Below are 14,575 nucleotides of genomic sequence, written 5' to 3'. Positions count from 1 at the left end.
CCTGTGAAAAAGCAGGAGAGGTGACATTGTGGGTGGTAATTTGTGCGAGTAAACAAAGCAATGGGGTCCATCTGGCAGGCGGGATCAGCTCCCCCCCCCCCCCCCCCCCCCCGACGAGCTCTTCTCCGCCCCGGACCACGGAGTCTCATTAACGGATCAAAATATCTCTCCCCCGCATCTCAGGTGCTCTCGGCGTCACACTTCAGCCGCCACAGAAAATAGCAGCCTCTCGCGGCAGCACTTGATTTTCACGTCTCTAGCTGCATCTCCTCAGTCTGCACGGATTTATCTCACTGCAATGGCTCTACTGTAACTGACTAGTTTATTTAAAGCCCTCGTTAAAACATAAAACGCAACAGCATTGTGTCCAGTAGAGCGTTTGTGTCCAATCAGCATTTTCCTTTTGCCAAATCCAACTATTTATATCCACATAGTGAAGGAGACTGTTATCAGCAAGAAGCACCATGAGCCCTCTCCCCCCTCCGCTGTCATAAAGTGCCTCAACAGTGCACATTTCTTTTTGTATCTCAGTATTGTTGTGCGACTACAAACGAAACAGTAATTGGAGCAAGGGAAAAAAATAATGATATTCAAATAATTTGCAATGTTACTTGCTCACAAATGAAAGTACATATAACTGCATTAATGAGGATGCTCAAGGGGGCAGAGTGTGTTCTTTTTAAAGACACGCCAGCGATTATTGGTTCTTGCATTTCAATTTCCCTCAGGACAGTGGCTTCACAGATTCAAAAAGAAAACCACGGATGCTCCTCAATGACAAGGTCAACAGGGCCACTTCTGAAGTTGTCCGAGGCAATTGACAGGAAAAAAGGAAAAAACTGCCGCTACTCCAACCTGCACATGTTTCCCTGCGTCCTCCCTCAGAAGCAGAGAAACACTCCAAGTTAAACCCCACAGCCACCGCCTCTCACTCCACGCTCATCATTGTGTCACAGTTTTTTTGCCGCTCTGAAGGTGAACTCCATCCCGACCACGAGACACTTACCTCTGTGGGGAGAGAGAGCACCTGCCTGCGGGCGGGCAAAATACATCCACCTCCTGCTGCTGCTGCTGCCAGATGCCGAACCTGCCCTCCACTGAGCGGGCGAGCATCTCAATGTACTACACTGCTGCTGTCTCCAAGGAAACTCGGCGGCCACGTGACTTTATGACGGCGTCGATTTTCTCTATCTCCCTCTCTCTCTGCCTCACACACACTCGCCCTCTCTCTCTCCCTCTCTCTCTCCTCTCTGAAGCTCTCTGCTCTGACTCCGTCTTTGCACCTCTCTCCAACACACTCTCACTGGAAATTAGGGGAAACGCTATTTGCTCAACTTGCAAACCTCTCAAACAAAAAGCAGCTCTCATCCCTTCAGGGGGGGGGAAACGTGTGTTATAAACTGGCCTCTATAGTAACTGCATCTTACCTCTTTCCCCCCTTTACCTTCAGCTCCTCACAGAAGTGAAAGCTCCTCACAGCTAACCTTCTATAAATAATCATCAGTCCTTCTAGAGAAGTCAGTGGGGTGCAATGGAAAAAATGAAAAAACCAGCTTCTTCTTACGTAAAAGCTTCTGAGTAGCCAAATTTCATTTCCCTCTAATATTTAGATTAATTCTAACAGGAGTCCTGACTCATTCACATCAGGATCTGCAGGGCTGTGGTTCGCTGACTGGAGATATGTTGATTAAGGACTCACAGTAGGCCACACACTCCCACACACACACACACACACACTCACATTCAGCCGCTGCCTGGAGGTCAAATGGGAGCGAACTGACAGAACATTTTGGAACTAAGACATCAAAGTCTGCAATGCGCTAATCCTCCTTCTACCTGTGCGTGGAGAATGACAATGTGCCACCCTGTCCGTGCACTTGGCAGAGGATCAGGGGAGATGAGGTCTGGTGGATGCACACACAGGGATTTCACTCGGGAAAGATGCACGGCTAAAAACAATACACGAACATGAAGCATCCCCCCCCCCCCAATGGATCGCACTCACAGTAAAGTGAATTACATGCCTGCTCTCTCCCATTCTAACGACCCTGATGGAATTTGCATTGACCCGGAGAGTCGAAAAAAAGGATGTAAAACAGAGGAAGGCATTTTGAAATATTACGGGATTTCTGGGGATTATATAGAGAGTGGAAAAATTGGTTGCTATGCTGAAGTGTGTGCCCCATTAATGCAAAGTAAGGTAAGAGGCCTATTTTCCACTTTCAAACTTTCCTCGCTGAAAGTCTTCCGGCAGAGGAAGTCTGAGGCAGGGCTGAGTCTGAAGGTAAGAAAGCTGTATCAAAGATTTAGAGTTCCTGAGACAGACAGTGCATCCCAAACCTATAACTCCTGTGCGAAACACAAATCCCCAAGAATCTTGCTGACAGTTTGAGTGGAGGTTGGGGGGGTGGGGGGGGGGGACAATTCACAGCTCAGTTTGCCGTTAGACTTTGCTTTCACATGCCAGTAAATATTTCACAACTGTATCAGAATAGCTGCACTTTGTCTGAAGGCGACAATGAAGCCGCGAGGGGCCAGACAACCGGGAGACTCATGTCCGTTCGCTTTGGGACTTTTGATCAAACTTGACGCTCCAACCTGATTCTGCCATTATTACTCACTCACAGGCACAACATCTCACAAGCACACACACACAGAGAGAGAGAGCGAGAGAGAGACACACACCTGAGAGACCATGCTGATGGATGTCTCCTGGTACACGACATGAGATAACACCTCCTCTCAAACAACATTCATCAGGATTGGCAACTAGCGGCATTAGCTCTACGATACCAACAATGCTTTTCTCTCTGTAAGGCTTCATCAATATAACAGAGTCAGTGAAGAGTAAAACAGGAGGTTTGGCAGATTTCCTGAGAATAATCATTTGAGGGATCTGGTGCAATGAAGGGTTTTCAGGAGCCAGCAGGGAAATCCACTTGGGAATGATTGGCAGATAATGTGTTCACCTATAATTTCTCTAAAATTTAAAGTTAATAAATTGGGATTCCATTAATCTTTCTACATTAGGGCTCAAGGCAGTTCAACGTTTGGGGAAATAATCCCCGTTTTAATGAGTGTTAGTGCTGCTGCCCACCAGAGGATTTACAACTCTTGACTGATTTTAAAAAAACATCTAGTCCGCAGAAGCCTTTAGATGAGAAAATCAATTTCAAGATACAGTATAAGATGTTAACTAGTGTCAGAGGTGCTTGTTAATGATTTTTTGAAGCTAACTCCACCTGCTTCTAGCATAGATTAAAGATAGACAACATGGCGCGCTCCAAAAGTGAAGCCAAATCATCTCGATTGCCTCCTGGTGACTGGCCACACTCGAGGTCATGAATCCAGCCTCCTCCATGTAGGTGGATGGGACAAAGTACTTGCAAATATTTTTTCTCAAAGATGGTTTCTCTTAATTAAGGGACCTCTTATCTCTCTGATGTGTTTTTTTCCCTTAAGTTTGGTTTCGATGAATTTTCTTCATGATATAAAAACGAGGTCAATTGCCTTGATTGACAGCAGAGACTGACTCCTGATTGGTCAAGCATGTGGATCGACAGGACTTCTCCACCTCAGCTCCATCCCCATATCGACACTGTGCATGGTGTAAGACTCTGGTGTTTGTGTCCAGGGTACATTGGCTTCGTTTTTGGATCATAGGAGGAAGATGAGACTTGTTGTTCTTCAGTCTTTCTCGTGCTAAGCTAAGCTAACCAGCTGCTGACATTTAAATGTTACGGTCTCACATCTCATATTCTATATTCTGAACTATTAAAAAAATTAAATCTGTACATAATCCCCTCTGTGGGCGTATTCTGCTGCAGATATAAATATTCCTGGACAAATATTTGCCCGTCTCTTTGTAAATTTGAAGACATGCACAGCTAAATATGGAACAGAGACTGAGAATGGCAGTCGGTGATGAAAACATGCTTTGAAAGGTTGTCAGGTTAAAAACATCTTTTCACTGCACACTTGATGAGAAGCACACAAATAAAAAACCTCAACGCACATGGAAACACAAATAGCCCCCCCTCCCTCATCAAAGACAGAGACTTCTATCTTCCCTGCTTCAGACGTAACAATAGAGAGAGACAGACACAGTCTCAGGGGTCAACAGTCACATCCAATATCCTAAAGTCAGTGAACACACATACACACACACACACACATACACACACACACAGTGCCACCAACCCTGAAATGCCATTTGTGATTGCATGAGAATGCACTTTGTCTACAGAAGGAAGAAATTCCTGGAAATGCCTACGCAAAATCTTCAATTTCTGAGATGACACATCTCCATATTTGTAAATAACTATGCAATGCTATTGTTATTTAATATGTGATCATTTGACCTGTTTGGTAATTAGAAGTTAAAAAGGATAAATGTCTAGTAGAAAACAAGGGGTGCATTTTAAGGGGTCGTCAGCCAAAAAGGTTGGGGACCACTGGATTTATTGATTTACATAAGCTTCTATTGTGATTATTTGATGATAAATCTGAATTTGATTTAAAATCAAAAAGGAAATACTTAGGTAAAGTCCTTTCAATTCTGTATGTACTTGAGTAAATGTCCTTTCCATCACTGTAATTCATAACACATGACAAACTGCTCAAACAGGACAAATCCCTCAGAGGAAAAGATTTACAATAAAAGAACTTTGTGCAAAAAATTACATCAAACCAAGATCTCAAATGGACACAAGTCAATATTCTCAAACAAAAAGACAAAACCACGCCACAGATTACTGTTTCCTGAGGACACTGGAGAAACATAATCCAAAAGAGTTTGAGCCACAAATTCTATTCTAATCAATATTAATCTATTTGTGTGATGTAATTTCATGCTAGACAGGCTATACTGCGCGGGCTAATGCTAATCCAATCAGCTCCTCTCTCGGTTGGAAGAAATATCCGGTTCAGCGACCGATTCTCCACATTGCGATGCATCTTAAAAAATGTTGCAACTAAAAACGTCATCTCAAATGCATAAGTTTGGAGACAATGCAGAAAAAAGAAGACTCCTCGCTCCAGTGGGCAGAGCCTGGAAGTGAGATGTGATTCAGAGTCGATGGTTATCTATCACACAGTAAAACAGGAAATCAGGATCATGTGTTTACACTGTGTCGGTTTTTCTTGGCATTTGCTGAGCTACTTTCTACCCCGTGATGTGGCTCACTATCAGTTAGTCACTGACACTTGCCAGCAGCAAACGCACATACAGGCGGCTCAGATTGATGCTCGTGACTGGAATATGAAGCAGGATTTGGTTGTGAAATGTGCCGTGAGAAATGGGGACAGCGATAAGTGGACAGATTTCCCGTTTTTGTCCTATTAATGTCGAAAACGACAGAAATCATAGATCACTCTTTAAAATCTGCAACATTACTAGATCGAGGCCTAAAGTGTCGGGGTTCCGCCGCAACAACCCTGAGGGGGATGTGAAGTGACCTCAGCGACATGGACTGCGGATGCCTCTCTGCGGTGGAATTGATTATGGAAATTGTACGATTTTTCAACTGAAATGTAAATGAATGTGCGGGGTTTAAGACAGCAGCAGAATATAATGCATCTCCTATATTGACTCTGAGGAGCTTCAGAGCCTGGAGTGTGAGATTTACACCCTCGTCTCTGTTTCATTGCCAACAGACTGATGAGGGCGGCTGTGCCGTTAGCGGCAGCGGCAGCGGGGACCTGTGTAGTATATCAGCATCTCCACGTTTGCAAATAATCAGGGGCTTGACACCTCGGCGAGATGGCGATCTATCATGTCATGACGGGACAGCCGAATGGAAAAGATGGAGGCAGTTACATGACAAGAACAGACTGTAGATCATGAGCACACCGGGCCTCGCTGCGCTGTTAATCAACACGGCGGTTGGGTAGCCCTCATTAATGACACACACACACACAGTGGCAACACACACACCTCGGGAATGGCACTTACACAGTATGGGCGAGTTCCTGCGGTCTCTCGGCCTGCTCGGGGAACACAGGATGCGGCGGCTCTCCGATGGGGACGCAGCCCAGAGATTTACTGATTGCGTGGCTCAGCTTTTTGGCCGGAGACTTCTGTGAGGAGAGCAGGAAAAAAACAAAGTGTTGAAACCTTGTGTGATGTATCTGGTGCCGTCATGGAGGGGGTGCAGCAGAGACGGTTTTATAAGCTGCTTCAGGAAGACATTTACATAACTGGGTCAACAGGCTGTTTGCTGTGTCAGAAGTGGGGATCAGCATCTGCTACGTCTAAGACAGGTTTGTCGGCTGCTGAGATCCAAAAAATTGGTTTTAATGTTCTGACTAATCTGTGGATGTTTTACTTTGTCGAGCCACGAAACAAATAGTCAAAACTACGAAATAAGTCTTAACGGTTCACTGTGTAAGATTTAGGCAAAAGGGATCAATTGGCAGAAATTGAATATCAAATAATAGTGATGTTTTCACTAGTGTGTGATCATCTAAATTGTTTTCTTTAGCCCTTTATATTTAAATACTTTTTATTTACATTGGGAGTGGGTCCTCTCTACGGAGGCCCCCATGTTTTAACAGTTGATCATTTATTATATTCTTCTTTGCATTTCGTGAGAATTTCAATGTAAAGCCTATTAAATTAACTGCCGTGAAATGTGTGGCAGGAATAAAAATGAATACATTTTACACTCGTCATTATACGAGTAAACGTGGCAGCACATAGGAAATGACACAGCGATATAAGCTGTCACAGAAAGGGACGTGGCCGATGATTGTGCCAGCTGAACAGAACTCATACTGATGCCAAAACTGAAGATTGCAGATGGTTTTGTGAGCTGGAAAACAAAATGACACGGTGGACAATGTCACAGACGAACGATTTACACGAAAAGTAAGGAAATCATCCAGAACAGATCGAACATTACCTTCTGGATAATTGTCATCATTTGATTTTTATATATCTCAGACAATTGTGTTTCTTCTCTTTACAAATAAACCAAGAAGGATGGGAATTGGATTTAGGATCCAGCGTCTACGTCTTCCTTTATTTCCATTTATTCTATAATAACTGAGCTGTGATGGAATTTGGCAACACGGTGATTTCAAATCAATACAATTTAATTTGCACAAAATAAGTAAAAAAACCATTTAATCCCTGTTGGTTTGCAGGACATGTAGCAGGACGGATGACTGCTCCAGGAGAGATATTGATTTCTGAATTGCCATAAAAGGAAACGACACAATGTAGAATTGAGAGCGATCAGGTTTTGGTTCTTACCCACGACGAGTGCTCCTTCATCTGGTGCTGGTTGCTGTGGGGACCATTGGCATGGCCCCGCCAGAAGCAGCTCTGACAAAGCTGGTAGCCATGGCACTGCTGGCACCGATACCGGAAACCCATCATGCTCTCGCTCCGGCAATATGAACATTCCACCGGATGGAAGACTGAGCAGTGAAGAGGAGGATTTTTCAGTCAGAGCCGTTTTATCTCTGCTCACAGTGAAACGACTAAAACCTCTGCGTGCAGTCCGATTTAAAGCGGTGGTGGAAAGCAGCTGAGTAGTTTCACTCAAGAAATGTACTTCATTCAAACTTAGAAGTACTTGTAATTTATGTTAGTGTATCCATTTGAATGAGGGAATGTTGGCCTTATACACAAATACATTTCTTTGACGGATATAATTAACCTTACAGATAAAGATGAAATATTACATATTAGGTTCCTTAACTTGTGCGTCCTTACAAAAAAACATTGATACAGTGTGGATCTAAGTAATTGTAGTAGACTATAAGTTATATTTACCTCTAAATCAGCCAATATCAATTCTAAATCTTACCATTTTCAACATTAGCAAGTCGGTGCATGAGTGGCAGCCACACGAGACACTGAGGAGGAGGATCTGCCATCAGCACATCCAGAAATGTGTTCAGCATGATCTTCTTCTAGATACAAACACAAACACGCGTGTGTCCAATGAGAGGTGTGCGTTATTAAAAGTTTAAAAAGTAGAAAGAGAGGAGGAAGAAGAGGAAGAAGAAGAAGAGGGTAGGGGTGTTGGGATATCCCACCTGCTGAGGGAAGCACGTCCGCACCGAATGCTCCGTGTAGCCGAACGAGGGGCCCTCGAACACGGCTGTGGGCAGTTTCAGCACCTCCCGAAGAAACTGATCGAACTTGGCAAACACCATCATGCCACTCGAGTCAGAGATCTGTGAGAAAATATCTGAGAGACAGAACGTGTCAGATGTTGTGCTCAGCTAAAAAATATGGTGTAAACAGGCTGCTGATATTTACATGATGCATGATCCATAATGAATACACTCATCAGCTAATACATGCACTGCAAATGAATTCTGCTGCTGTGTTTCAACAGTGCCCCCGTGTGTTTGATTTGAGCAACTACAGGAGGCATTACAAACACTGCATGTTCATGTAATAACCTGGACAAATGTTATATTTATTAAATGGAGGGAATTTAGAAAATGTACTGACATGTTATATGCAAAACTGTACAAATGTGTACTTACAACGTAGTTTGTCCACAATTTTCCCTCCACACATTGTGGACAGCATCGCTTTCATTGAGAAAACTGTCAACTTCCCATGGCTTTCACTGCGAGGAGAGAGAAAAGTAAAATCAGGTGAATTAAAGTGAGATACAGAATTATAGGAAGAAGGAATAACATTATCTCAGTCTTAATTAACATTTAAATCAAGAAGCAATAAAATGCAGCCTGGTTCAGGGATTTTGCTGCTTCAGCCGTACTTTGTCTGCAACGACTACACAGCTATAGGCCACTGATGGCTTTAATAAAAGATTATATACAGTTCTACAAATGTGATTGTATTACTATGTTTTATTCTCTTTCATTTTGTGCGAAGGTACCATGCTAGATATAACATACAGCAAAATCAATGAGAAAGTATATAAACCAAACCCACCAGTGTCCAGGGTCAAAATTCACAATATAAGCCTTAAATCACAGCTGAACACGGTCATTATTAGTCCGCCTCAGGTCACCCTACTATCTCTTTAACTTGCCGAGAGAGGGCAGCTCCTTCACTTCCGATTCGTTTGGCTCTGACTTCCGAGCAGAGGTAACACAGATACATGAAAGCTCTTCTGCCTAATTCCGTTTGGACCTCAGGGACAGATAGTGAAACCGCTTCCTGTGATCGCAGACGGTCATTTCCACCAGGTTCCCAGAGATACGGCAGCATGAGCAATAACAAGGGGGGGGGGTAGGACCGGAGTGGCCTTACAGATAAAAGTAAACCAATTGAATGGGAAAGGGCGAGTCGCCAATCAATTTGAGCACACAGGGTAAATATAATGAACATGAGCTTTACGGTCAATAATAAACCTCCGTGCTCCAGGAGGCAGAGCGTCCAGGGCCTCGAGGACAGAGCAGACATTAAGAGGATGGATTATACAGTAAAACATCAGCTGAGTTACTTCAGCTGATTTAAATGCTGCACACTTTTATATCTGTGGTGTGATGGAAAAACTCCATCTGAATTTCTTCTTTAATCATTTATCAGCTTATTGCCAAGATATCTGAGGCCTGAATCCTGATTTGATGCTTTTTTTGTACGGTGAAGTCTGGGTACTAGTTATCATGGGCAGTACTAAGTTAATGAGCCATTTTGTGAGCTTAAAGATATTATTAATATTGAGGGTCTACGATTAAAAAAACACATCAACAGTATTCTTTACATTGATGAGTTTTTCTTTCCCCTGGCAGTGTGGAGGATTCTTGGAAAGAGCAACAAAAACCCCTTTGTTTTGGGGAATTTAATACTAATGAAAACAACTGTTTAGTTTTTAAAATAGAAGAAAATAAAACATAAATAGACAATTTCCCAGAGTAAAAGGTGATCCACACACTTAAGAAGCTAGAACCACAGAATTTTTTAGCGTTTGTATTTTTGCTTTATAATATTTAATGTTTTAATTAATGAGCTGAAACTAATTTCCTTGAACTACTGAATTAAAATAAGACAGTGTAGTAGCATAGACAGAAAATATCATATATATAATGCATAACAAAAATCAGGGTTTCACTTTGCTTAGATTGGCCATGACAATGATTCAACCCTGACTGTAAAAGGAATTTTTCAATAGAGCAAGGAGCAGTAACTTTATAAGTAACATTATAATTCCATGTTAGAGTAACTGACTACCTGCTTGGAAGCTGATTGTCAAGTGCACATGCTCAAATAACATCCGTTTGTTTGCACAGTTGTTAAAGGTGAGAACAGTGGCCTCTGTGGACAAAAGTGGAGAACTGAACTGAACTGCATAAGGTTATTACTATTATTATTATTATTTTCATTATTGGTCGGTTCCCACTTGGCCCTTTGCTCTTTCACATTTAGTTTGTGTCCTATCAATAAATGCCTCAGTGGCTGAAATAATCTTTATGAAGAAAAGCGTCGAAAGGTTCAATCAGGAAAGGTTTCCCAGTGTCCCATTCATTCTGTTTCCTCTTTCTCTCTACCCATGTTAATGTTAAATCCAATCTCAATCAGCCAATCACGATGTTGGTGTCAAACTTGAAATCTCTCCTCTGTCACCGTGATTTCACTGATTAGCTGTGACCTTTCTCCTCCTCCTCAATCACCTCCAGTCTCCGTATCTAGAGCTCATGTAAAGTTTTTCTCATCTCGTTAAGATCCTCAACATTCTCTCTCTCCCATCAACCACCACCAGGGTCTAGACTCTTGCGTTTGACCACACGCCTCCTACCTGTCATAGGTGGCCACCATGAAGTTGAGCAGCAACCCGATGGACTGCTCCACATTGATCTGGTGGGTGGTGGGCAACCGCTTGTTGAGCTGGTAGTAGATGGAAGACAGGATAGTCTCCAGCCGCGACACATTGATCTCAGCGTTGTGGTCCAGTGTGTTGAGGCCGCTGTCGCGAAAGGCTTCGATCATGTTCCAGACATCCACCAGATGGACTGTGAGGGGGGGGGGGGGGCAAACGGACACGCTGCCATCAATCACGTCTGTATCCGCTTTGGCTATTTTCTACTGATCACAACAGATTATAGGAATCTATATGGGCTCTTACGGTTGCATCTCTTCTGCACAAACCGCAGTTTGCAGGCGGTCCTGTAGGTCGACAGTCTGATAACATCGAAGTTCTGAGCTCCTGAAAAAACAAATGCATTTAAAGCAGGGACTGAGTTTCACTTAAAAAAATGCTTTCACAGATGGATGCCTGTCCACTTCAATGGAATAAACCAAACACCGTACAAATGCAGTCAGGCTCCTTGGAGGTGCATTTAAACACCATTGCTCCCTTTGTGTGGGAGGAAATCAAATAGTGCGAGGGACCACGCATCTCCTCCTGTGCAACTTCCAGCCCGTCAGAGACTTACATGAGGCCGGTGCTGGCTATGAATAGTGAAAAGAGATTTCTCTCAGTCGACTCCACTCACTCATTTCCATGAAGAGCTGCCTCTTCTCCACCATGGCCTTGCCTCGTTTACTGCCCTCCTCGATCATCCTGTGGCACATCAAACAGCAGAGCATGCAGCACTCGCTCTTCAGACAGCAGCATGGTGATAATACGCAACACACAGCTCTCTCTCTTTTATCATCCAAAATCATTAATGTGCCGTGTGAGCGAACAGGATTTACACACACACACACACGCGTAATTTATGCAAAATGAGGAACCTGTTTCCAGGAAATAAGAAGTTTACCCAAAATCGAATAATTCCACATTTGGAAGGTTTAATCTTCACGTGTTCATTATCTTTGGGGTGATTTCATGACGTACAGAGTAGAAATCTCTTTCGTGGTCAAAGCTAAATGTTGGAAATGCACAGATGAGCTGGTGCACCGAAGGACTCAGTACATCCTGTCATGTTCGTGATTCACCTTGAACATCAGGGACTGTGTTAGTCATCCCTTACCTTTGTATAGATAGAAAGATTATGTGACTTCTTAACACATGATGAAGCCGGTTATAGAAATGATATTAAAGAGTTTTTATGACGCCTTAATTTAATCCTATGAGCCCGATGACCATGCAGCCTGATCTGCCATTTTGAATCATTTAATCTCTATTTAAATCAGTGAAACGTGGAGGTGTGGGCAGCAGTGAGAACCAGAAGTAAAAGATAGCGTCTTGAATATAAAGCAGTGACGGCTCACAGGGTGCAGCTGTGACTCAGAAGGGAGTGCGGTTCGTCCAATAGATAGAAAGTTGCCGGTTCGATCCCTGGCTCTTCGGGTGTCCTTGAGCAAAACACTGTACACTGACGTCAATGATGTATCGTAAGGTGCTTTGAGAGGTCGATAAGACTGTGAGCTCTATATAAATGCAGCTCATTGACAAAATTCCTTCTATTCAAAGTATCTTCATTTTGAGGGAAATGGGCTTAATCTCGTTCAGGCTGAGAGTCAGATGAGAAGCGGGATAGCTCGCTCATGTCTGTACAGTATATAAGAAGCCAGCAGCTGATTGGATTCGTTTAGCACAAAGAGTGGAAACAGTACAACTTTGTTCAAAATCTGTCTGTCAGCACCTGCAAAGCTGGTTTATTAAAACATGTTATCTCATTTATTTAGTCCGTATAAAAGCCGAATGTGCAAAAACAACAAGTTTGTGGGTTTTTTACGAGGGTTTTGTGTGGCAGCTTATTTCTTGGCCGTGTTGTTTTTTGTGCTAAACAGAAAGAAAGAAAATAAGCGCCCTTCTTAAAAATATCAAACTAGTCATTTAAAGTGCGTTGACATTATTCATGTCGTTTGACAAAAAACTGCACAAAGATACAAATCGAAGAGATAAAGTTCAAAATGCAACTGTTTGAAAACAGATGTAATTCATTTTGCCCAAAGTGGCTTTAATGTTTGGGTGCAGGTATCACATGGTTTGTGGAGGAACACAGAGAATGTTCATCTCAAAGAATCGCTGAGGTTTACAAACTGTCACAATCAGTTGTGACATTTTTAAAAAGGATTCACTGTAGAACACTTGAACTCGGTACTCGTAGAAGACGAGTTCCCTTTGAAACGATGCAGGTTTGATTATTTCATTCATTGCCTCCGTCTACTATTTTATCATCAGAGCTTTTAATGTGGAGTGAGTCATTTATTCAATTATAGTAGATGGTAATTGCTCTGTATTTCTATAGTACTTTTCTAGTCCTGACGACCACTCAAACCCTTTCACACACACACACACACACACACAGCTATATGCATCTATTTTCAGAGCTTTATCCATCACACGTCAGTCACACACTGCCCACACAGCCGTCAGGGGCAATTAGGGGTTCAATATCTTGCCCAAGGACACTTCAGCACAGGGATTGTTGGAGGGGACTGGGATCGAAACCTCCGACCTTCTGGTTAGTGGAGGAGCCGCTCTACCTCCTGGTAATATCAGCCCATTGGTGATACACATTTACGGTATAGTCTTTGTTCCCAGTAAGACATTACAAATAAATGTGCCTGTAGGTAATAACTTCAGCAGTGTATGTAATATTTTACGGATATTTTAAAAGTGTTTACCTGTCGCTGGCTGAAAGTCAAACGTCGAAAGGCCCTAAACGTCAACCCTGTGGAGAAAATGAAGAGTTAGTCTCACTTGATATCAGCATTTCTATGAAAAAGAAGCCATTCCTCCCTGATGACACACGGCTGACTTTTAAATAAGTAATTAACACCTCCTGCCTTCTCTTTCTTTCTCCCTCCTTCAAGGACTTCATTAACTCCTAATTTGTGCTTTTGTAACAACCCCCCCCCCCCCACTTCTCCTGTGGAGATATCGGTGAGCTATGGCAGGGGAACACTCCAGTGCCCATGGTCGGTGCAAATGATAATTCTCCATGACATCCCGCTCAGCAGTGACTGCATCCTGTGGGCTAATGACACCGACTGAGCTGCAAAGGAACCGCTTAACAATAATGGACGCGGAGCACATTACGGCTGGCCGGTGACTGATGAGCGCCTCGGACCGAGCTCCCAAAATATGTCTGGATCACATGGAGCTGACCAATGGAAGACTCAAGGTTCTTCCACCCTCAGGAGGAAGTCAGCAGAGAGGGGGGGGTTGTCGATTTTATGTTTTTCTGCATCACACCTCGGTTTACACCCGGCCTTCCTCTCAAACTGACCTCCAGTGTTATGACAGAGCCTCTTTCCAGTCACCAACTAGCAACTCTCTGTGTTGGGAGGCTGTTATTTCTGCTAACAGGCACCATGCAGCGAGGGTCTTCGGAAAGGCCTCCTCCAGTGAAATTCTAATATGTGTGATCAGGGCTGCAACAAATTATTCTATCAATTCAGAAATCAAGAAATGAGTGGAGAAAATCTAAATAAAATCTATTCGCAATTATATAAAACAAAGTAAAGCCAAAAATCTTCACTTTCGAGAGGCTGAAAGAGAGTGTTTGGCATATTTGCTTAAAAGAAATGTCTGAAACCATGAATTCATAATCAAATTTTTTTGCCAAGCGAATGATCTGTGAACCGACTCGGACGATTTTCACCACCGCCAGATACGGCTGTGTTTTAAGGTCGGAGTAAAACCACTTTGCACCAAATCAAAACAGCTATTTTTAGGCTTTGTAACTGTGT

At 43.0% G+C, this 14,575-nt stretch overlaps 1 protein-coding gene across 2 annotated transcripts in view; it reads right to left on the bottom strand.

The window, feature by feature from the left end:
* Positions 1-11,491, bottom strand: part of dtnbb (dystrobrevin, beta b) — a 28,564-nt gene extending 17,073 nt beyond the window's left edge. For both annotated transcript variants that reach the window (XM_053435340.1, XM_053435341.1), the window contains exons 1-8: positions 11,425-11,491; positions 11,055-11,135; positions 10,728-10,941; positions 8,506-8,591; positions 8,047-8,201; positions 7,815-7,920; positions 7,256-7,422; positions 5,954-6,078 (exon numbers count right to left, since the gene is read on the bottom strand). In XM_053435340.1, the coding sequence (XP_053291315.1) occupies positions 5,954-6,078; positions 7,256-7,422; positions 7,815-7,920; positions 8,047-8,201; positions 8,506-8,591; positions 10,728-10,941; positions 11,055-11,135; positions 11,425-11,491 (1,001 nt within the window). The remainder of the gene's footprint in view (positions 1-5,953; positions 6,079-7,255; positions 7,423-7,814; positions 7,921-8,046; positions 8,202-8,505; positions 8,592-10,727; positions 10,942-11,054; positions 11,136-11,424) is intronic.
* Between the last annotated feature and the right edge of the window lie 3,084 nt (positions 11,492-14,575).

This window comes from Pleuronectes platessa, chromosome 11 (assembly GCF_947347685.1).
Source record: "Pleuronectes platessa chromosome 11, fPlePla1.1, whole genome shotgun sequence".
Lineage (NCBI taxonomy): Eukaryota > Metazoa > Chordata > Actinopteri > Pleuronectiformes > Pleuronectidae > Pleuronectes > Pleuronectes platessa.
This window is presented reverse-complemented; position numbering and strand designations above follow the sequence as displayed.